Source organism: Podarcis liolepis (assembly GCF_965112155.1).
Source record: "Podarcis liolepis genome assembly, chromosome: 10".
Classification (NCBI taxonomy): domain Eukaryota; kingdom Metazoa; phylum Chordata; class Lepidosauria; order Squamata; family Lacertidae; genus Podarcis; species Podarcis liolepis.
Window position 1 is genome coordinate 32,507,992 of NC_139562.1, and position 22,769 is coordinate 32,530,760.

The 22,769-nt window shown below is 41.3% G+C and overlaps 1 protein-coding gene and 1 long non-coding RNA gene across 3 annotated transcripts in view; one reads left to right on the forward strand and one right to left on the reverse strand.

Moving 5' to 3' along the window:
- LOC310687535 overlaps positions 1–14,784 on the forward strand; it is a 43,309-nt gene extending 28,525 nt beyond the window's left edge. The window contains exon 7 of the long non-coding RNA XR_014516456.1: positions 13,515–14,784. This is a non-coding gene — a long non-coding RNA (uncharacterized lncRNA). The remainder of the gene's footprint in view (positions 1–13,514) is intronic.
- Positions 1–22,769, reverse strand: part of UBN2 (ubinuclein 2) — a 50,614-nt gene that overhangs the window by 9,197 nt on the left and 18,648 nt on the right. The window contains exons 7-16 of one of the 2 annotated variants that reach the window (XM_083462647.1): positions 22,326–22,396; positions 20,818–20,947; positions 20,118–20,236; positions 18,000–18,113; positions 14,819–14,962; positions 8,775–8,825; positions 6,971–7,013; positions 3,561–5,096; positions 1,009–1,255; positions 136–225 (exon numbers count right to left, since the gene is read on the reverse strand). In XM_083462647.1, coding sequence (XP_083318773.1) covers positions 136–225; positions 1,009–1,255; positions 3,561–5,096; positions 6,971–7,013; positions 8,775–8,825; positions 14,819–14,962; positions 18,000–18,113; positions 20,118–20,236; positions 20,818–20,947; positions 22,326–22,396 — 2,545 coding nt within the window. The remainder of the gene's footprint in view (positions 1–135; positions 226–1,008; positions 1,256–3,560; positions 5,097–6,970; positions 7,014–8,774; positions 8,826–14,818; positions 14,963–17,999; positions 18,114–20,117; positions 20,237–20,817; positions 20,948–22,325; positions 22,397–22,769) is intronic. The other variant, XR_014516454.1, reaches the window with a different exon arrangement.

The window sequence follows — 22,769 nt, forward strand, 5'->3', positions numbered from 1 at the left end:
AACAGATTCCACAGCAGTTTTCACTATTGTAGAATTACAAAAGACTTTAGCCATGATGAGAAAATTGTTCTTTCACTTTTAAAAAGTGTTATTTCACTTTCTTTTTCTTTTAAAAAGAAAAGATTTTTTCCTTACCTGTATAAGCTTGCTGCAAGTGAGCAGGCAGAGGTGTGTGAGACAGCGCTGTTGCATGTTGAGCTCCAGGCGGTAAACTCTTCAGTAAATCTGAAGTAGTGTGGATAATAAAAAACAAATACAACCACAAAAATTAAGAGCTAATTGATGCAAACAATCTACTTTGCATAAATGCACAAAGCAGCTTTACTTATTTTTGTCCAAAACATCTTCAGTAATGGTTACCAGTTCAATATATACATGTTCTTTCAGTAAATGTAACAGATACATTGTTTAAAATGCCAAGAATGCAACTTAAGGAAATATCCTGTTTGATACCACTTTTGTTTTTAATATATGCTATCCTGTGGTAGTGGAACAAGAAATATAGCTAAATAAATGTGTCAACTTAAGACTTCCCAAGAAACTAATATTAAACGTTCCAAGTCTAATATCAAACAAATACTGAAATCTACATTTGGTAAATAAGAAGGGAAAAAACTGTTTACAAAAGATGCACTTACGATATCAAAGGCAAAGCTTATTTTCGATTGTAAGCTATGGTGCTCATTTTAATCGATTTTCTGGGATGCAGAATGTTAGGGTTTTGTCCCACTTTATAAACAAAAATTTCTCAAATTCCAATTATCACAGGGCACTTCATCCAGAAAGGAATTAAAAAATCAGTATGCACATAATGTGGAAAAACATACACATTTACACACATAATATTGAGAGTTTAAAAATAGCCATTAACAGCAACCAAAAAATAAAACCCTCACCTACAAACTGTGAAGTATTTCTAGAGATCCCTGCATTTTCCTTGCAATTACAGTGTTTATGTGAAAGGAGGCTTAAAGAAATTGGATGGGAAAAATATCTAGCCTTACTTACTCTGCGCTAGGCTGTGGTGGAAAGCCGCTGAGGTAGATCCCGAGTTGGTTGTTACTCCAGCTGTGTCTGTTCCAAAGCCAAGTAGTTCCAATGGGAACTGAAAGGGCACAGTCACAGGAACAAGGCTACCCAGCATCCCAAAAGGAGCCAATGGAGCAGATGTCACATTCTGATTGGTTACAGACAGGGGTGATGTCATGAGCGTCAAAGGTGAAGCATTTGCCAGTAATGATGCACCTGTTGTTGACTGTATAGAGACAAGTGTTACTTTTAAATCTGTTTTACAGCTTTTCTGGGACACACCCAAGAAAATAAGGTTAATTATATAAATATCTGAAGTTTTACTATGTAAACAAGGGTCATGCTTTTCTACACATTGCCTATGTGGCTTCTGGTACAACTTTATAAAATATTCAGGTAGCAGTGAGTGCTGCGTTCCCTTTTTGTCTTGCCATTAGTGTAAGTTACTGTTTCCACAATTAATAGTTTTAAATGGGAGAGTTTTATAATGCTTCAACCATTCCCTCAGCTTCTCTTTCCCACAGCATTGCATCCATTGCACTTACATTTAAAATTCAAGATTTTGTAACAGTGTTACTGAAGGCATAAATTATTTCATAGCACAATTTAATGTATGCTTACTTGGAAGTAAGTCCCAAGGAGTTCAAGGGGGCTTATCCCAGTAAGTGTACTCAGGATTGCAGTACCAGTTTAGGGAACAAAGCAACTATAACCAAGAAACCCTAGTACAAGAAGGGAAGGATTTCTACAGTTATCATAATTTATTATATGTATCACCATTCTAACATGCTCACTTCACCCTGAACATAGAAATATAGGAAGAGCAAACAAGAATCAAATGCAGCAATCTATGAGTGTGTGCTAAAACTATGGCAAGAGAATACTGGATGGGGTTTGGATGAGTTGGCCCAATCTGCCAGGCTATGCCAGGCTCTGCAACTGTTGAGCTACCAGCTTTGCACAATAAACTATGGGTCAGTGGAAGGTAGTGCTGCAGTATGCTGCTGGTAATAGCCAGCGGCTGCAATCTCCTCCCCAGGAACCCTCACACATTTGTGACTTTTTTGGCTTAGCATTATGTGCAAGCCAGCTGTGTGTCAATAAACGGGTGCTCTAGAAACTAACACAGTAAATGCTGAAAAGGACTACATAAAATGGTATGAATGTATGAAGTTCAGAAAGCTCTTGGAAGATTTCATACACAAAGAAGGAAATGCAGAAGCAGAAAATATTACAGTGAAAGCCGAATTAGGCTTTTAGATGAAGGTAAGAAGGCTTACAGTATAGCTACACTGGCTGTAGGTCCTACCATTGGATGAAAGGGAGGCTGACAAGCATAGTATTAGCTGCTTTTTCTGCCCAAGGCCCCTCATTAAGAAAGTGGTAGTAGACATGGAGTCTGAAGGAGTTATATAGAAGAATGGAGCAAATAAATATTAATTTTAGGAACAGTTGCTTTTATAAGCAATGCTTTACTTTAAGTAATGCTACATTTAAGGAAATAGAAATGATTTGCTGCTTAAATTATGGCAGGATACAACAGAAGAGTAATAAAATATCAGACAAGCGCCATTGATTAAAACTGTTCAGACTGACAATATGGACTAACTCATATGTGTTTAACTCATGAGATGGTGAGGCCTATTCCCTATATGAAATTATAGACTAGAATGAATATTAGAAGATAGAACTTGCAGCAAACATCACAGAAAACACCGTAGCACCGGAATTGTTTTGGCTTGCATATCTGGGTTATGTTCAAGTCTAAAGTAATATACAAATTTTAAATAACACTTTTATAACAAAAAGATAGAAGAAGTTGATTAAAATAAGAAAACAGAGGGAAATGAAAAATGAAAAAGATTTTCTCACATGAAACTGCTTTTTCCATGTAATGTGAATTAGCCTTTTCTCTTAAGCCTTTGAAACAAATCTCAACATGCTACTATAAATATGCTGAAGTTTGCTCCCACTGTGTATTGTGCTAAACAAATGTGTCGTTTATGCCAAGAGTGACTAGGGTTTCCCCCACCTACTTCAAATATAATAAATTCTATTGTAATATATCACTTATTCTATGTGAATCACATAAGGGATATGTGGGATACAAATCACATATATACCCCTATCTCACATCACTTGCTGCCACTGGCAGGGCAGAGAAATGCACAAAATAATCACACCGCAAAATGGGGTGAGCAATCCTACACTTTACTGAGTAAAAGCCAAAATAGGCTGCTGTTTTCAGTGTCACACAATGTGCAGTTCCACCCTTAGGGTGCAAGTTGTCTCTTTTGAACTTTAGAGCTTCATATCTTCTCATCAGTGTGAAGCTGTCTATATACATTTAGGATGTAGTCCTACACATGCTAAGTTAAAGAGTTAGTTTCACTGACTCAGTGAGGCTTACTTCTTAATAGACATGTAGAGAATTGCACTATTAGTGTAATTACATTTATGAGGAAGGATAAATAGCCCAAAATAGAATACACATGTTATGCCTATAATGAGCTTTCACATTCAACACATACCTGCACACTGGCTGGTATAACTGTAGACCCTGAGGCAGAAGATGGTCTGTGTGGAGTTGACAATTGTTTAGTAGCACCCTGTGTTCCACTTCCTGCTGCCCCAGAGATACTAGTCCTATTAGCTCCACTTGAATTAAGATTGCTGCCTCTGTTGACAGGTACATTCATTCCAACTCCACTTAAGTTGCTTTTGCCAACAGTTCCAGAGGCAGAAGAGTTGGACAATTTTGAAGGAGCCTGAGGGTTCTTTGCTGGTTGAAGGCCTGAGGTGCGGTTAGAGGACAGCAAATTAATTGTAGGAGACTGTCTGCTGACATTTGCTCCACTGGGCTGCTTGTGAAGGGAATTGTTGCTGCTAGAGTGACTACTCTGGGATACTAGTGCACTTGAACTGGAAGAACTGGAAGATGATACAGGCTTGGGTGTTGAAGTGGACCTTGATGAGGATAGTTTAGGTGACACAATAGGTTTGGGGGTTACAGAAGGCTTGGGTGCTGTGGGCTTAGGAGAGGCAGCAGGTTTGGGGGAAGGAACCATGGAGAAAGGAGGCTTGAAACCCTGGGCAGAAACTTGTGGTACCATGGTCTTGGCTAAATAGTTACTAGAGGTAGAGGTGCTGGATGCTGTCCGAGACACAAGTGGGTGAGCCATCTGGGAACTACTCCCAGACACGGTGCTAGTCAGGCGGTATGCTACTGGTTTATCTGATGTCTTGGTAATTGGGGATGAACAAGAGAGTTTAGGGTTGCTACTTAGTTTCACCACAGGATTGGTGTGAGATTTACTAATAGTTGCTTGTAGAGGAGACACATATTTTTGTTGGGCAGCTGACTGCTGGTGAACCTTTGTTATTTGTAATGCTGAAGAGCCACAACCGTGGGCTTCTGAAGAGGATACAAGGACAGACGTATCCTTTGGTCTCTGAGAAGCAGAGGAAGCTGTGGCTTGGATCTTACAGGAGGAAGAAATGTGGGCCTGTGAAGAGGAAGCAGCTTGAATCTGGCTTGACCTCTGTAATCCTTGTTGCAGAAGCTTGGCTGGCAAGGGCTCCAATGAAACCTTGGGATTCTGAATTGAAGACCCAGCAATAAGGCCTGAAGAGATACCAGTCTGAAGTAAATCCTGGGATTTCTTTGGTCCTGGTCCTGTGTGCCCAGCTATAAGACTTGAAGAATGTGGTGTCTGAACAGTCTCTACCTTTTTTGAAGATGACAGAGGTAACTTGCTCATTATACTTGCTAACTTCTCTTCTCTCAGCCCAGGCCGAGGTCTTGAAGTTGGTGTCTCTACAGAGGGCACAACAGGAGAACTCTTGGCTCCATTGTTAATAACAGCCAGAACATCAGAAATGGATTCCAATGATGGTGGATTGAAGGAGAGATCTTCATCCAGTGAATCATCTAGGCAGATGGTCTCCGGAGTAGGATTACAGCTAGAACTGGCCAGGGCAGTGACAGGTGTGCTGGTACTTGAAGCAGGAACACAAGCTGAAGTAAAAGGGGTACAGACTCTTTGTTCCTTCTTTGGACTAGAATCCTAGGGTGAAGAAAGAATGAAAATTAAAATATCATTCTGCAAGTAAGAAGGAAGAAATTTCAAAGAATGCTTGTGTCTTGCCTGTTTGTAATCATGCATGGTTCCATTACTGTAGTTTATTTGATACAGATTGCAAAAACAAGTATACTTGCTTATCAGTTTTAATTTTTTAAGCCCTGCAGGGTGTAGTTATTTAAAAGAAAACCTAAAGCTACTACTGAATCTGTTAAAAAGAGAGATTACTCCCATACGAGGCCACTAAGCCCTGCTACAGGTGCTCTGTTCTAAATACCTTCTGTCCAAGAAATAAATTTGTTTAGGACATGCTGTGATGTTTCTCACTTTTGGAACTCAGTCCACAAGAAAGCATGCATGAACCATAAATTGTGTTATTTTAAAAATATAATTAATTCCGTTTTTTACTTGATCAGGTTGGATTAAATGGCTTTATTTTAAATGTTACTAGTATATATTGTGGTCCATTTTCCATTGTAATTTAACTGTTTTTATATTGTTCTCTACCTTGAGTTTCCATTACAAAGTATGGCAGGGTATAAAATTGAGACTCAAGAAAAAATGTGATAATAGTAGACATATGGGGATAGCTCAGTCGGTAGAGCATGAGACTCAATATGGGTCTGCTCCATATCTTAAGTGAACATGGGGCTGTGATTTTAAATATATATAGGGCTTGAGGGATGACTAAAGGTTCCCACTATTCTTATTTCCACAATCAATTTTCTGATATCTCTTTTCCACCGACCAGGAATGGACGTCAAAAGGAAGTCTGACTTTCAGGATAGTGTCTGTGGAAGGAGTTGCAGGGGAAAAACAGTTATGGGGACATAGCTTAGTATCCCGTGTGTGCTAAACACTTTGGTATCACTGGGATAGGTCCACCTTAAAAATACTGTATAGATCTGTCTCCCATCACATGACTTTGAGTGCTAGACAACAAATCCGTTTTAAAGGTCATACCAATTAATAGTTAATAAAAGACTTCATGACACTAATTTCTAGAATGCTCATAATACAACATGATGCAATCTCTTTTTTATTGCAGAAGAAAGCCAATATTCTTAACTGAATTAATTACCATTAAGATGCATGAACTATAGTGTGTCACCAAAAAGTAATATTGCTTAAATATATTTCCTCCCCTAATTTTGTCTCAGCTTCTGGGCTGCAACGAAAACACTATGTAATATTATCCAGTTTTGCATCAGTAAAAATATAAAGAGGAGCCTCAGATGCACATTTTCAAGTGCAAGTACATTGAACCTTCCAGATATCACACAAATTCTACAAGCTCTGGAAGGAATTATATACCTTAAAATTATTACCCATGGAGCAATCAACTCTGCAGCAAGCTTTTCATGAAGTCCGCACTGCTCAGCAATTTTTTCATTTGCTGACAACAAGGGGATCTGGGTAGCCCTGGGCTATCTTTCAGTCTAACGAATCTCAGAAGATTCAGGTAGGTAGCCGTGCTGGTCTGACGCAGTTGAAATAAATAAAAAAAAGTCCAGTAGCACCTTAGAGACCAACTAAGTTTGTTCTGGGTATAAGCTTTCGTGTGCATGTACACATGGTATCTGAAGAAGTGTGCATGCACACGAAAGCTTATACCTAGAACAAACTTAGTTGGTCTCTAAGGTACTACTGGACAATTTTTTTATGTATCTCAGAAGATTGGTGTAAAGGTAGCACGCCATGCATATTGCCTTGAGATCCTTGATGAAAGCATGCAATACAAAGGTGAGAAATAAAAAGCCAGATGGGTGGATTAAGTGCTAAAGTTTCAGATCTGTGAAACTTTACATCTTGCTGAATTTTTATTACTATCTATTTCTTCAGTTTGACTTATTACTTACCTTTGCTTTGGGTTTAGGTGCCAGAATCACCTTCTTCTTTGCCCTAGTGAGCACAAATTTATAGTTAGAGGGCAATCTATGATTTTTAATTAGAAGTGTCAGAGCCCTATGAAAGGCCTTAAATCTGTTGGCCATAAACACAAGGCTGGCTAGGTATGGGCAGACACGTTCAAAGAGAAAAAAGTGGAAGCACAACTTAACTGAAACCTAGGGGAGATTTTGCAAATATGCATGCACCCAGGATTTTGACTATAATTTGCTTCTGAGAAGGTGGCTCCACAAAATCCATTTGTTGATCTTTAAACTCACCAACTTACTGAACTTTGAGGTTCATGATGTGTGGACACCATTAGAGAAAGAAACAGAAAATAGCCTCATATCCACATGAAGCACAACTATGCCAAGTCTAAATTTTGGTCCTCCTCTTGAGACAGTTCATTTAACAACTGTATTTTGAATACAAGCTGACCCCCTACTGGAGTACTGAGTTTTCATAATGAAAATGGTGAAAATTTGTAAATGTGCATATTTGTGATTACTAGCACTCTGTCCTGGATCTGAGGCCTGAGCCAAATCAGTCATATTGAGAGGGCCTCAGACTAGTCAGGTACATATAGCCACAGGTTGCTGCAGTGGCGTAGCGTGGGGGGTGCCAGGGGTGCCGGCCGCACCGGGCGCAACATCTGGGGGGGGCGCGCTCGCTGCCTCCGGAGTCGCCGAAGAGCCTCGGACACAGGCTGTAGTGGAGCCGCATGTCTCGCGGAACCGACGAGCTGTGCGCGCGTCCGGGATGAAGGCGCCCGGTAGGCAGCGGCTCTCAGCGCTCGCCGCGGAGGACGCGCCAGGCAGCCCCTCCTCACAGCCCCGCCTCCGCCGCTGCTACTGCAGCTGCTGGGCCGTTGCATTTTCCTCGCCTCTCTGCCCCCCTCCTCCTCCAGGCAAGCGGCGTCGTTTGGGCGGCAGCGCCAGCGGCAACTCGCAGGTTAGGGGTTCGGGGGGCGCAAATTACTTGCCTTGCCCCGGGTTAGGGGGCGCAAATTACTTGCGTTGCCCCGGGTGCTGACAACTCACGCTACGCCGCTGGGTTGCTGTGAGTTGTATTGAACTGGCCCAGAGATCCATGACTGTCAGGGAACAGAGTATCAGGCAGTAGGGAGGAACAAACAGGGCAGAAAAACCATACAAGGAGGCAGATACCTCTCTGATAAGTGGCTGTGTCTTCCTAGGGGAAGGTAGGCCTGATGCTGCAGCTCTCCTTCCTGCCTGACAACCTGCAGGATCAATGCCTCCACTGAACTTTACAAGCAGGAAAGCCATTTACAAAGCAGTCCCACACAGGATTGGTCCTGTTAGCTAGGGATCATGGGAGTTGTAGGCCAAAACATCTGGAGGGCCGCAGGTTGGGGTGCCTGATCTAGATCAATAATTTCAAACATCATCTTTCTCACAAACGCCTCCTTCCACTTTCAACATTTCATCGCAATAATATCCAGTTAATTCTGTGATGTCAATCTGGTAAATTTATGACTTGTAGATTAAAATCTAGAATTATACAGGCAACATTTGACTAGTTCCAGAGGGATTTCCCCTTGGCATCCTGAAGCACACTATCATACAATGTATTTCACCAGTAATTTGAACTACACAAAATACACGGGTTCAAACTTTATTCTAACAAGCCTCCCATCCCTGGGCCTCAGACAAGCACTTTATGGGTCTGCAAACAATAGTATGAAAAGCTAAATAAATGAATATAGAAGAGTATATATACATATATATATATATATGCTTATGTTACACTCACGGAGCAGATGTAAGATGATTATGAACACTTCGACTCTCTTTAAAGAGCATCCTATAAAGAGAGAGGGAGAGCAAAGAATTCCACATTATCAAATATCAACAATTTCTCCAGAATTAAATGATTCACCATATGCCATGCTATGAAATTACTAGTTTATTTAAACAGTTATTTGACACAAGATGATGTACTCAGGTTAAAATATGCACAGTAGTTTTCAATAGAGATAATAGCTACACTAGAAGAATACTGCTTACGAAATGTTGTTGTCTTCAGTAAGACTGATGAAATACTATTAATATGTTTCGATCAAACATGGTTTGTTAATCACTTCCTGACATTCAAATGTCTACACAGCTCCCTCAGGTGAGATATAAGTGAAGAGATGCAAGGACAAAAATAACTCAAAATCTACTGCAGGCGTTCCCAACCTTTTTTGCTCTGGGGGCACATTTGGCAATCTGAGAAACTGCTGTGGGTACCAACCCAGAATGATTGCTGTTGGGGATTGCCAATAACTTGCTCTAGAAACAGAGTACAGTGGTACCTCAGTTTACAAACTTAATCCGTTCCAGAAGTCCGTTCTTAAACCGAAACTGTTCTTAAACCGAGGCGTGCTTTCCCTAATGAGGCCTCCCACCGCCGGTGCCCTTCCACCGTTCAGCTTCCATTCTTAGATTGAGGTAAAGTTTGCAAACTGGGACACTACTTCCAGTTTTGCGGAGTTCGTAAATCGAATAGTTCGTAAACAGGGCTGTTCTTAAACTGAGGTACCACTGTACAACCTCTTCATACAAGACAAAACACCAATCATCCCAAAACTAATGCTAATCCTCCCCCCCCCAAAAAAAAAGACTCAAGACAAAAATGTGTGCCCTTAACGGACACATCTTAACCTCTCAAAAAGGAGACAGGCAGACTCCCAACCCCCCCCCAAAGTAAGGAAGGCACATATTTTCCCCAAAACCACACTACAAATCAGACAACACACACAAACCCTCCACAACTACCTGTGAACAAAAGGTAACCCTCCCCCTCCCCCACACACAAAAGAAACAAGCTAAAAAAACCTCTTCCCCACATAGATAGAACTTACTTCCTACTACCTCTGTCCCCCATGCTTACAATGCAGGGCGTTTTTCAAAAAGTTTTAGAATGGACTGGAAAGAAAAACACCAGTCTTTGGCTCGACACCCTCTTCCTTTCTTATGAAGTCTGTGTGGGGCTCTGAGGAAAGGGGAAAGGGCAAGGCAACTGAAGGACTACACTTTACTTCCCAGCCAGCCCAGCTGCACAAAGTAAAAAAGCAAAAAGCAAAAACAAACAACAACAAAAAAACAACCCAAAAACCCGGGGGGGGGGGGGAGAGGGAACTTTGGTGGACACCAAAGAGGGTGTCAGAGGGTTATGAGATTCCCATCGGAGTTCCAAATCTATAGTACATCTTGTCACTGCTTCAGATTGAACTAATTTACAATAACTGACTGAGCCACTACAAATTGGCCCACATATTAGCTATGTAATTTCACTCAAACTGTATAATCTGGAACATGTTTAATCAGAAGAAAGCCTCACTGCAGATTCAGAACCACCATGATTTCTTGAAATGTTAGGACAACCTTTCAATGTGATGCTCTCTGGATGTTTCCAATTACAACTCCCATCCTCTACAATCTTCGCCATCTGGGCTGGTGCTGATGGGAGTTGTAGTTCAAAACATCTGGAGAGCACCAGAAGAAGCAGTTTGACCATCCCCTTTTCCACAGTCTTGTTACAACTAGAAATCTTCTTCTGGAATTTAGCACAGTACGTAGTCATCAGAAATAGAGGATAGGAATTCAGAATTTTTGGTCAGTCTGAGGGCCAGGGCTTAGTAACATTAACAGATTTTGAATCAGACAAGGGGAAGTGAGATTTGAACCTGTTCTTTCCAGGTGAGTTGTTAGGTATTAAAAGAATAGCTGTCAGTGAAGTAAGAAAGTTCCTTTAAAAGGTCATCACGTTTATCATCACTCAGTCACCTAACCAGGCATATTGCATCTGAAGAGAACTACTATGCTCAACAATGACCATATATTAAGCAAAAATATGCACAATCCCCTTCGCAAGGACCCTTCAGTCAAACTACGAAGCCTCTCATTAGCTACACCTTCCCACTATGAAACTACAGTAGAGTCCTTCTGGTTTAATTACAGCTCACACAAAGGGGCAACATGCTTAATAAACTGAGATTAAGGAGATAGCTCAACTGGTAAAGCATGAGACTCTTAATCTTACAGTTGTGGGTTCAGGCCCCATGCTGGGCAAGAGATTCCTGCAAATCCAGGTGTTTGGCCTAGATGATCCGCAGGGTCCCTTCCAATTCCAATTATTAGCACTATGATCATCCAAGCAGGTCAAAGGGTGCAAAGTTTCCACTGACACATGACTTTTTCCTGGAATGTGAGTTTGTTAGCAGACATTCATGGTAATCTTGAAATTGGTTTATCAGTATGTATCAAAAAGAGGGGTTCTTCATGAGAATGGCACCCCAAGGAAATTCACATACTAATGTAGCACACACAAAAAAACACTATCAAAATTGGGCAGATCTAGTAGCCATTAAAATGGAAAAAAGATAAAGGCTCTAGGAGGCTTGGTATGGTCAGAATCATTTCCAGAGTTAACACTAAATAAATAAAATATGGTAAATGAGCCACCATAGCTGCTAGAGGGCCATGAAAATTTGTGTCCTGTGCTTTTAAGACTCATCTACCCATGTACTATCTGAAATCAAAGGAGTGCATTGGTTGGATTTTTCTTTTTAGCTCTCCTACCACACTGCTTGGCAAACAGAACATGATCAGAATTACTGGCTTTGCACATACCGTATTTTTCGCCCTATAGGACGCACTTTTCCCCCTCCAAATGAAGGGGAAATGTGTGTGCATCCTATGGGGCGAATGCAGGCTTTCGCTGAAGCCTGGAGAGTGAGAGGGGTCGGTGCACACCCCGCTCCAGATGGCGGCGCAGAGCTGCCTGCCGTCCCGGGATCAGCGCAGCTCTGCGCGGCCACCGGGAGCCGGGGGCGAAGCCCCGCCCCACTCCCGATGGCTGCAGTCCCGGGACTGCAGGCAGATCTGTGCCACCATCCGGAGCGGGGCGCTAAGTCCCGCCCCGCTCCGGATGGCAGCGCAGAGCTGCCTGCAGTCCCGGGATCAGCGCAGCTCTGTGCGGCCACCGGGAGCGGGGCGCTAAGTCCCGCCCCGCTCCGGATGGCGGCGCAGAGCTGCCTGCAGTACTGGATTCAGCGCACTTCTCCCCATCGCCAGCCCCACAAGCTCGGGGGACAGCAGGGAGGCAGAGCGTGCCTTCCCACTGTTCCCCGACCTGGTTCTTCCAGCCCCACAGCTGGGGGGGAAAATTTTTTTTCCCTTTATTTCCCCCCAAAAAAACTAGGTGCGTCCTATGGGCCGGAGCGTCCTATGGGGTGCAAAATACGGTATATTTATCTACCACTATAGACATCAAACATGATTTGTTATCGATTTTTATTTAAATGAAGACTGAACCAGATATGGATCTGGCCTATGTAGCCAAAAAGGTTCCACACCCATGCTTTAAATAAGGAAACAAATTGTAGGAACAATTGACACACCTTGTGAACCCCTCACAATATCATTTGTTAGCACAAGATTTATTTATTTATTTATTCATTTATTTATTCATTTATTTGCTTTACTGACCTTTATTCTCAAGCTTTTCAGTAGGAATTTTTCCAGTTACAGAAACTGTATTAGATCATGTTAGGATACTCTCATATGCAGGCTGCTAATTATCTCTCAAGCTTTTCACATCCTTTCTTACCTAACCTGGTGTCCTTGTCTTTGTCTTGTCTATCTTAGATTGCAAATTCTTCAAAGCAGGAAACAAGTCTCGCTGTTCATAAAGAGCCAGGCATATTTACCGCACTAAATACACATTAATACATTGTAATAATTGTGCCATTGTGACAACCCACTATTAAAGGTCATATCTGACCAGCAGCCAATTAATGGACTTCATTAATTATTTGTAGTAACAATGCTGCTTATTTCAAGCTGACTTTACTGAAAGCTACAACTAGTATCGTAAATTTAGTGCTCCTATTGGACTGTCAGAGCATGAACAGTTGGAATCAGTTTAAGGTGAGGTTTAAAAGACTGAATTAATTTACTTCAGTGTACACATCTGTGTTGGACATCCTGGGATAGGCTACACTATAAAATAATGCAAGGTAGAAAGCTGCATAAACACATCAGTTAATCAGGGATTATTCTAAGTTAAAAACATGGCACATGTAGTCCAGCACCCTGTTCTCACAGTGGCCAAGGAGATGCCCATGGGAAGCTACAACAAGAGTGGTAATAAACCACTTTAAACATGTTGCTTCTCTTAAGTCAGTGCATGTATGTGCCTGTATAGCAAAATCATATTTCAAATTTCTTTTCAGTTGTACACTACCACCAATTGTTTTTTTACAACTATAATAACTGGCAGAAATGATTACCATTGTGAATTTGGGTTACCATTATGTATTTGTGTTAGACTGTTGTTCCAAATGGCTGCTTCTGGTTTCATCTTTAGCATTTTCTACTTTTAAATAACTTATTTCAACATTTTTTGGGGGGTAAAAACTGTTTTTAGCATGATTATTGTCAAGCTCACACTTACTTACTTTTGTTCTCTAACAGTAAGCCATTTCATTATCTCTTCTTTGAATAGTTCTTGGATGTGAACTAATAAGAGGTTTCTTAAAGAAGTTGAACAGTTGCTGAAACCACGAGAAAATCTCCAATGATTTGCTTCAAATACTCTGATAGATGGACAGAGCAGCATCTGGGCTGATCACCATGCAGATCCGTTAAAATAGCCACATCTAACCTCCTAATTCAGGTCCAAATCTTTAGACTTATAAAAAAGCCAAATTAATATTACCACTGTGAGTGGAACTACTACTAAACTGCTATTTTAAGTGAGTGAAAACAAGCACCAGTCACTTTTAACAAACAGTATCATGTATTATAGTACCTATAACTCTAGTGGAACCTGTAATTCATACTACTATAATTTATATGGTATGCACGTAGGCCCCGTTTACCAAACACACATGTGTTTCCTGGAAATCATTTGTTTAGGTGAGCATTCACACAACAAGTCCACAATTTCCATTTATTCTAATCTGTGATTTGCCAGATCCCTTTGTTCCTTCCCTCCATGGTTGCACCCAACCAGCAAAAGAGAGAAGGGAAAAACTGATTTGACCAATCTCTCCTGCACTCTGATTTGTCCACTTTCTTTCTCTCCTTCCTATCTCCATGGTTTCTACCCGAAAATGGCCACCTCCAACAAGCAAAGCACAAACAAATAAGGAAGTAAGGCAGTGGGCAAACTCAGCAAGTATGGATTATCGCCAACTGGAGGCGGAATCAGCTTCTGTTCAGTGCAACATTTTGCTACTTGTTATAGGAAAGAATATCTGTAACCTGACAAGAACTTCAAAGTTTTAGGTATAGAAGACTAAGCAGAACCTTGTTCAAAATTGTTTTCTATAGTATTGGCTGATGAAATATGAACATCAAGGAAACGGCCTCATAAACACTATGCATTGATATGCACCCAGTGACACTGCAGAACCTAGTAGATATTAAGAAAATAGAGCTTAGATGGTTCTGTCCTTTCCTATCAGGCTAGTCCCAAGAAGTGGTGGTGGGAGATTGTTCAGTTTCACTATGAGACTTCGCTGCAGCATTCCTCTGCATCTTGTTTAACATATACCTGAGGAAGTCTGTGTGGAGATTTGACATAAGGTGTCACTACTATCTTCATATACACTCACTCACTCTCTCGACATATGTTTTCAACTTATTCAGGCCTTACAATCTTGCCACATTTCTGTAGCTTGGTGTAATCAAGTGTCAGATGAACTAAAGGAAAGCTGTGACTGCATTCAAACAAAACTTTTAGTAACATTTGGGAAAATGTTGACAAACAGCAAAAATCTAATCAAATCTAACCAGGTACCATACCTAGCTTGCATCCAGCCTTTCGGCCAAAGTGGCTTCACCTCAGTCTCCATAAAGGCTTTGAGGTAATCTTCTGCAGATTGGCTTTTATTTGGCTCTAGCTCATAACATCCCAGTTTTATCTTGATAAGGTTACACAGCAATGACCTGTTGAAAGAAACCCGACAGCCTCAAGCACAACTGCTTTACCATGAACATGTCAAAAGTAATCTGTGTACACCTATCCTAGAACCTCACAAACCTCCCCCCCCAACAGGATTTACTAGACATGTTGTAGCTCCACTCCCCCTCCCTTTTCTACTATACCTTTTAGGCAAGCTACACTGTGCATCCTATTCTACATTATACAACAGTTTAGTTTTTCATTCTTTTTGTTACAGCTATATCCTTGTTTCCATAACTCACAATTCATACAACCCAGGTTATCAAAGAACTCTGCATTCAGTTGTTCCAAATGCTACACTGTCCACACTTAATATATTTAATATAAATATATTAAGCAAAACTGCTTTTGGATTACCCTTGCCATGGAATCAGATTTAAGAAATGTTGTTAAGCAAACAGAGAATGCATAAAACACAAAGGCATGGAATATGAGGGAGGAGGGGGAGGAAGGAGTGGAAGTGACAACTGGTTTTGGGGTAGAAATTGGTACCGAGACAGCTCTGGTCGCCCTAACAGATGATCTCCGTAGACAGCTGGATCGAGGCGGGTCAGGACTGCTGATTCTTTTAGATTTGTCAGCAGCCTTAAACATGGTCAGTCATGAACTTTTGGACCACTGCCTTGCCGATGTGGGGATTCAGGGCACAGTCCAACAATGGCTGCGCTCCTTTATCTCAGGTCAGGGACAGTGGGTGGCGCTAGGGAAGGAGTTGTCGTCATGGCACTCCTTGGTGTGTGGAGTGCCGCAGGGCGCAATCCTTTCCCTGATGCTTTTCAATATCTTTATGTGTCTCCTTGCCCAGATTGTCTGGAGTTTTGGGCTGGGTTGTCATCAATATGCTGATGACACCCAGCTTTATCTATTGATAGACGGCCGCCCTGACTTGGGATCACATTCATCCAGTGCTTTACCAGTTGCATTGGCTCCCGGTGGAGTACAGGGTCAGGTTTAAGGTGCTGGTTTTGACCTTTAAAGCCCTATGCGGCCTAGGACCCTTGTACCTACAGGACCACCTCTCCTGGTATGCCCCGCAGAGGACCTTAAGGTCCATAAATAACAACACTTTGGAGGTCCCAAGCCTCAAGGAGGTTAGATTGGTTTCAACTAGGGCCAGGGCCTTTTCAGCACTGGCCCCGATGTGGTCAAACGCTCTGTCACAAGAGACTAGGGCCCTGCAGGATCTGACATTTTTCCGCAGGGCCTGCAAGACGGAGCTGTTCCGCCTGGCCTTCGGCTTAGACTCACTCTGACCCCTTATATGGGATTTGGTATATAAGTTTTCCCTTGGCTTTTTTGCTGGCCCATGTAGGACCAGCATGGATAGCTGGCTCGGGTGAATATCTGATATTTCCTCCCTTTACTGTCTTGATTTATGGGCTGCTACTAAAATGAGGCTGAATTTTAAGCTGTATTTTAAGCAGTATTTTAATTGTTTGTTGTTGTTGTTTTTCTATTACGTTTTATTGTAATTCATATTTGGTGCTAGCTGCCCTTAGCCTGGCCCTGGCCAGGGAGGGCAGGGTATAAATAAAAATTTATTATTACTATTATTATTATTATTATTAAAAAAGGCACTTTCCCATCCCCAAAATGGAAACCAAAGAGGACTACTGCATCACAGCAGTAAACCAGACAACCGATGTCTGAGGCTGTTGTCCCGACTAAATGCTTTCTGAATTGTTGCTTCACCAGCAAATGGGAAGTTAGACCCAATTGGGAGGGTACAGCAAATAAAACAAAAGGTGCAGATGTCCATATTTTGCTAAGGAACAAAGGAGATTGCTTTGCACCCACACTTTCCTATTTCCCCTCTGCAATTACTGAGACAGGAGCCAATACATGTTAAATTGTGAGAGTCAGTTGTATGCTCTAAACATCTAAGCTATTTGTACCGGGCAGTAGAATAGCCAAGAATAATAATCTAGGCAACTGAAATTCAAACGAGCTTCACATAATCCAAATAAATATGATCCAAATAAAAGCAAAGGTCCTGGAATTAGAACTGCTGGCATAGCCGAATATAGGAAGCACTAGTAAGGGGAAGAATGGGCAGGTATATACCATAACATAGGTACATAGTATGTAAAGTACTATATGCACCATACATTCCATAGCACCTGGGAAGTATTTTGGGTAACCTAGTAAGGTTTTATTATTCGGCTCCATTTCCCCAACGTATCTGAATGAGAAGTGATGCAGGTACGAATCAGTGCTTAAACACAATGGAAAGCATGATGAGGGTCAATAAAATGAAGCTGAATCCGAACAAAACAGAGGTCCTGTGGGTAAATGGTTCTCAGATCTGGGAATTGGGTGCCTTGTCTATTCTAGATGGAACTGCATTCTCCCTGAAATAACAGGTGCATAGTTTGGGGTACTTCTTGAACTGGCACTGGAGACTCAGGTGATCACAAGACATTTGAAGGAGCCCCTTCTGGTGGTGCCACAGCTGCTCAGATTCATCTGGCATCCATCAAGAAAAGGGAATTCTCTGCAGTGACATGTATTTTGGGAAAGTTTCCTTTTGAGATTCACTACTTTCAGTAATGTGTTTTCCACTGGCCATTAAAAACATGCTTGTTCACCTAAGCATTTTTTTTCAATTATTGATTGCCAAGCCACTTATTTTTGCCTACTTTTGATTCTCTGCTTTTATATTTTGTGTTTTAAGACATTATTAAATTATGTTGTACGCTGATTTGTCACTTTAAGTGAACAGCAGCATATAATTCCTTTCAATAAATAAATAAAGAATACAAGTGAATTAATTTTAATCTCATTAGCCTTCTAAACGTTATACCCTTGTACATTATACTAGCCACAAATCAGTTTAAATTTGTGACAACTATAATTGTGCATTTATTGGGATGCGGGGAGACTTAGAAACAGGAATTGCTAGCACTCCTTTTTCTGGCAATCAGGGTGTGCAGTAGGTCAAGTTAGATTGTGATGTGACAATTGCGATGCAATGACTAAAAAGGACATTGCAGTGGACAAGCAAGCAACATGATACCATACCTCACTGTCTCATCCCAGCGGAATTTCTTTCTTGGACCTGCAACCCTTTTTCCTGGCTTCTCATCCTCCTCCTCCTCAGAAGCATTCTTGTCTCGTTCATCTTCTGCTTGCATTCTAGAACAAAAGAGCAATTATGTTTCTGGCAACGATATACCTTTGGACTTATTTCTGCAACATTATTTTCAGAAAAAGTTGCTTGCTATTATCAGATATTTGAATGGCCATCTGTACAGTCCCATGTATGGGTCCTCTCCCTGTGCAAAGCAAGCCTAATGAACACCCTAGAGCTCTAGCCATTTAAGAGGAAAATTAATTATATTTGCATGCTTTGGGCGGCAAGGTGAGCACCTTCTCCCTGAGTTCTTTCGCAACCACTGTGAAAATTACCAATTGAAAGGTGCGAGAGTCACATGCAGCAAGCAAAAGTTTTTGTGTGCAACTGTACAAATGATCATATGAAGAGCAATAGTTGCAGACAAGCAATCTTCTTTCCTATATGGTCTTGGGGCAGTCCCAAATAGGGGTGACTGGCTAGCTGACACACCCTTGGGATGGATGATGTGTTCTCAAGCAAATAAGGACTACAAGATTGCTCAGCCAAAAGCTGTATCTTCCCAGTGCACACACATTCAGAGCATGATGTTTTAAACACAGAAGGCGTCAACCATATAAAAAGTGTCAACCATGATAGCAAAAAAAAAATCCTCTTGACAACACATTGAAGGTGACAATACTTCTAGTGCAATGGCTCTTAACACCAGCCATAAACGGTATATTTACTAGCTTGTGGTAGTAGAACCATGGAAATGGTTGGTTTAAAATAGTGCCTAGCGGTCATTTCCTCTCACAAGGAGACCCTAACTAGGATACAGCATCCTTGTTTAGTGAACTTCAGGGAATGCAGGTAAAAGTGCCTTTCTAAGGTCATGACCAACTGTGGTAAGTATTTTCTGTAGGAGTACCACAGGCATGCAAGAAATGTAGAAAGAAAAACACATTAGAAACCATAAAGTGAGACAATAAAAGAAACAAAAAAATAGGGAACTAAGTTCTGTCATGGAGAAACTTTCTTTAGCTGCTACAAATTCAGTCAGAAGAGAGCTGAGTGGGAAAGCATTTGTTCTAAATCTGAAAACATGTGTAGATCTACAAAATCTCCTTTAAGAGCAGGGGATATATGCACTCCCTTATAACAGCTCTAGAAAGTTTCCAAAGTTTATGCTTTGCACGGGTGAGGAACCCATATGTGGAACTATACAGAGAACATAAGGAGCTTCAGCTTCTAATTATACATACAATTGTGTGACTATCATGCTCCCTGCAACACAATAACTCTAGTTCCGAGTTCATTACATTATTGCAAATTCTTCCTACACTGTTATTGGGAGTGTAACAGATTCCCAAGGGCACCTGTTGTATTTTAGATGAGATATACAGTATTTATAGTTTTGCTGTTTGCTTTATATTCTGCTATTATTATTTTTTTGTAAACAATTTGGGTAATAAGTGATATGTAAATATAAGAAATAACATAAATAAGCAAGTACTTACCTTGGCTACTCCATACCAATACATTTTCCCATAGTAAAGAATGTGGCCCAGGAGACTGCTAGTGCTCCCTGTGGCTTTACTGCCATGGCTAGCGATTCTTTTTAAAAAAAGAATTAAAAGTTATTTTGAGAACTGCATATAAAAGAGAATTTCTAGCTGCAGCAACAAAGCTGCAGCAGCACTAGCAACCTCCTAGGCCACCATCTCCAGAACACCTTGCTCTGCAGGAGCCCTGGCCCTTCCTCAGACCAAGAAAGAGGAGAAGGAGACCTGGAGGCAGTGACACAACCAGTGCTGCTGCTGCATTAGCAGCAACAAAGCAATTGACAAGGAAGGAAGGAAGGGAGGTAGAGAAGTAAGCAGGACTCAGGCACCTGCCTTAGGTGGTGCAATATCTTTCACTGGCCCTGTTAGGAGATGGCATAATTCAAAAGAGCATCCACAAAACAGATACAGAAGGCCACAAGTACACCCCTCCAGATAAAGTGCTAGCATTTGCATAACCCTACTTTCCTCCATAAATCCGCCACATAAACCAAGTGAGATATATCTGGGTAATGCACATACTTGGCATTCTTGGCCTGACTGTGTGCATGGCAGTCTTCCTGATATTTGTATAGTTGTTCAGGCATGACACAGCTGACAGCCAATTTCAATTTTTGCAATGGTTCCTTCAGACGGTCATCCTGAGAAAACACAATCATTAGTAACGCAAGCAGTCTTGCCAACTGATTTATGTATTGCTTCTCAGAGACTGCACAGTTCCCCTTCATCCTAAACCACCTCCAACATTTTTCAACTTCTGAAACAACTTGGATTGGGGGGGGAGGAGGAGCTACTGGAAGCCTTTAATTCTGCTTTCATCAAGAATGAAGTTAGCCTATCATATTACCAATAAGAGCTTGCGTTTAATCTTTTAATATGATAAAAATGATAAAGAACCAAAAAATGAGGTTCATGGTTTCTTGCCGAACAAAACAGAAGTAGTAAATCACGGTTTGTTCTTGGCTTTGAGCTTGTGCTTCATTTGGAGAGAAAACTATAAGCCCAGGTTCACACATCAAATGACAAGACAATGTCTTGCTTCACAGCCCAGCCAGGAGTCAGACAGGAGCAGAGTGCTCTTACTAATTAAATCATGATTTAAAATTAACTCTATTTGACATCACATATATACTACATCAGTGGCTTAATTCTACAGAGAACCCAGCCTAGTCCATCTTCTACAGCCCATGCTAAAATATACAACTGCTGCAGGTATGCTTACCTGGACATTGAGGTGCAGTTTCTTCAAACGCTTTATCAGTGTGTCCTTACTGCACGGCACAAAAGCCTCAAGGTGAGAGTATACTCCATTGCGGATGGTAGGACTCAATTCCTGTAACTGCAACTCAATACTGACAAATAAAACAGAAAGTCACAATTAATGAGAAAAATTTGACCACCGCTTCTACTCACTGTTCATAAAAAGGGCATTTATGTTATACAGACAGAGGAACTGCAATACTAGAATTGTTTTCCCCTGCATGCATTAATATAACTATCTTGAGACAGGATTGGCTATACTCATCTTTCAGGCTCTGACAGGGTAGCCAGAACAGAAGTATAGCCCTTAGAATAGGTATAGATGTGGATTACACAAACAGCTGTGTGTTCTGCATTAAATTGCCCTAGCTACAGGAAACAATTAATACCCATTGTTTCATACATAATGTAGTATATCTCCCACCACAGTCAATGTCCCTCCCTTCCCTCTGAGATAAAAATTTAGACTAAACTCTCTTTTTGCTGCTATTACTTCATTAAGCACCATGTGGTGAATGCTACATCATATGTAAAAATATAGAAGAAGAGTTTGGATTTGATATCCCACTTTATCACTACCCTAAGGAGTCTCAAAGCGGCTAACATTCTCCTTTCCCTTCCTCCCCCACAACAAACACTCTGTGAGGTGAGTGGGGCTGAGAGACTTCAAAGAAGTATGACTTGCCCAAGGTCACCCAGCATGTGAAGGAGCGGAGACACAAACCCGGTTCATCAGATTATGAGACTACCGCTCTTAACCACTACACCACACTGGCTCTCTATAGCCATCAAATAAACATCTTACGTAGATTGATTCAGAAGTATCAGCTGCCACACTATGATTATGTAAGTTTCCAGACTTGTACAATACAAATTCAGAAGAATTTAAACATACAGTAGTTTTCCCTTGTAAATCAAAAGATTGTCAGCAAATGAACAATACTAATTAAATTTCTATGGGTAACTTAAAGCTTTTCTGTCCTGGACACTGTCATCTGCTCTGCTCCTGGATCTGATCTGTTGGGCAGGGAGGCAGATAAAAGTGCTTCCTCAGAGCGACTGCTCTTAATCAAGGGCAACAAGTGCAAGGCAGCCAGAACCACCACTGACATGGGTAAGGAGCTATAATTCTTCTAGACAGCCAGAACCTGTGCAGACAGACTTGTATAACTGTGTTACAAGAACTGCAACTTTAAGAACATGTGCATACTTTCCCCTCTTCCCTCTCATTCCTTTTTCCTTGTATGCCTGGTAGTTTTAGACTGCAAACCTGGGAGCAGAGGCCATCTTAGTACTGATTTCTGTAGGCCGCTCTTGAGAGCCACTCGGACTAAAGGGTAGGGTATAAACATCTTAAAATAAAAACAATGAATAAATGAAGTCTGTTTACTTCATGGCCTAGAAATTGACCAGGACAACCATTCTGTTGCATAAGCACAACATTTTCCTCAAAACCAAGGGAACACTTACTCAAGCAAGATATTATTCATGTCCTGTGTGAAGAATTTTTTTCTGCCTTCTTTATCAAAGAGCTTGGCAGCCTAGAAAGAGCAATAAAAACACAGGTACCTTGAGTACACTTAAAAATCTTCAGAGTTTTATGATTATATGTGTGTGTGTGTGTATGTAAAGGTAAATCACCCCTGGACAGTTAAGTCCAGTCAAAGGTGACTATGGGGTGCTATGCTCATCTTGCTTTTCAGGTCGAGGGAGCCGGCGTTTGTCCACAGACAGCTTTCCAGGTTATGTGGCCAGCAGGACTAAACCACTTCTGGCACAGCAGAACACTGTGACAGAAGCCAGAGAATGCACTGAAATGCTGTTTACCTTCCCTCTACAGTGGTACCTATTTATCTACTTGCACTGGCCTGCTTTCAAACTACTAGATTTGCAGAAGGTGGGACAGAGCAACGG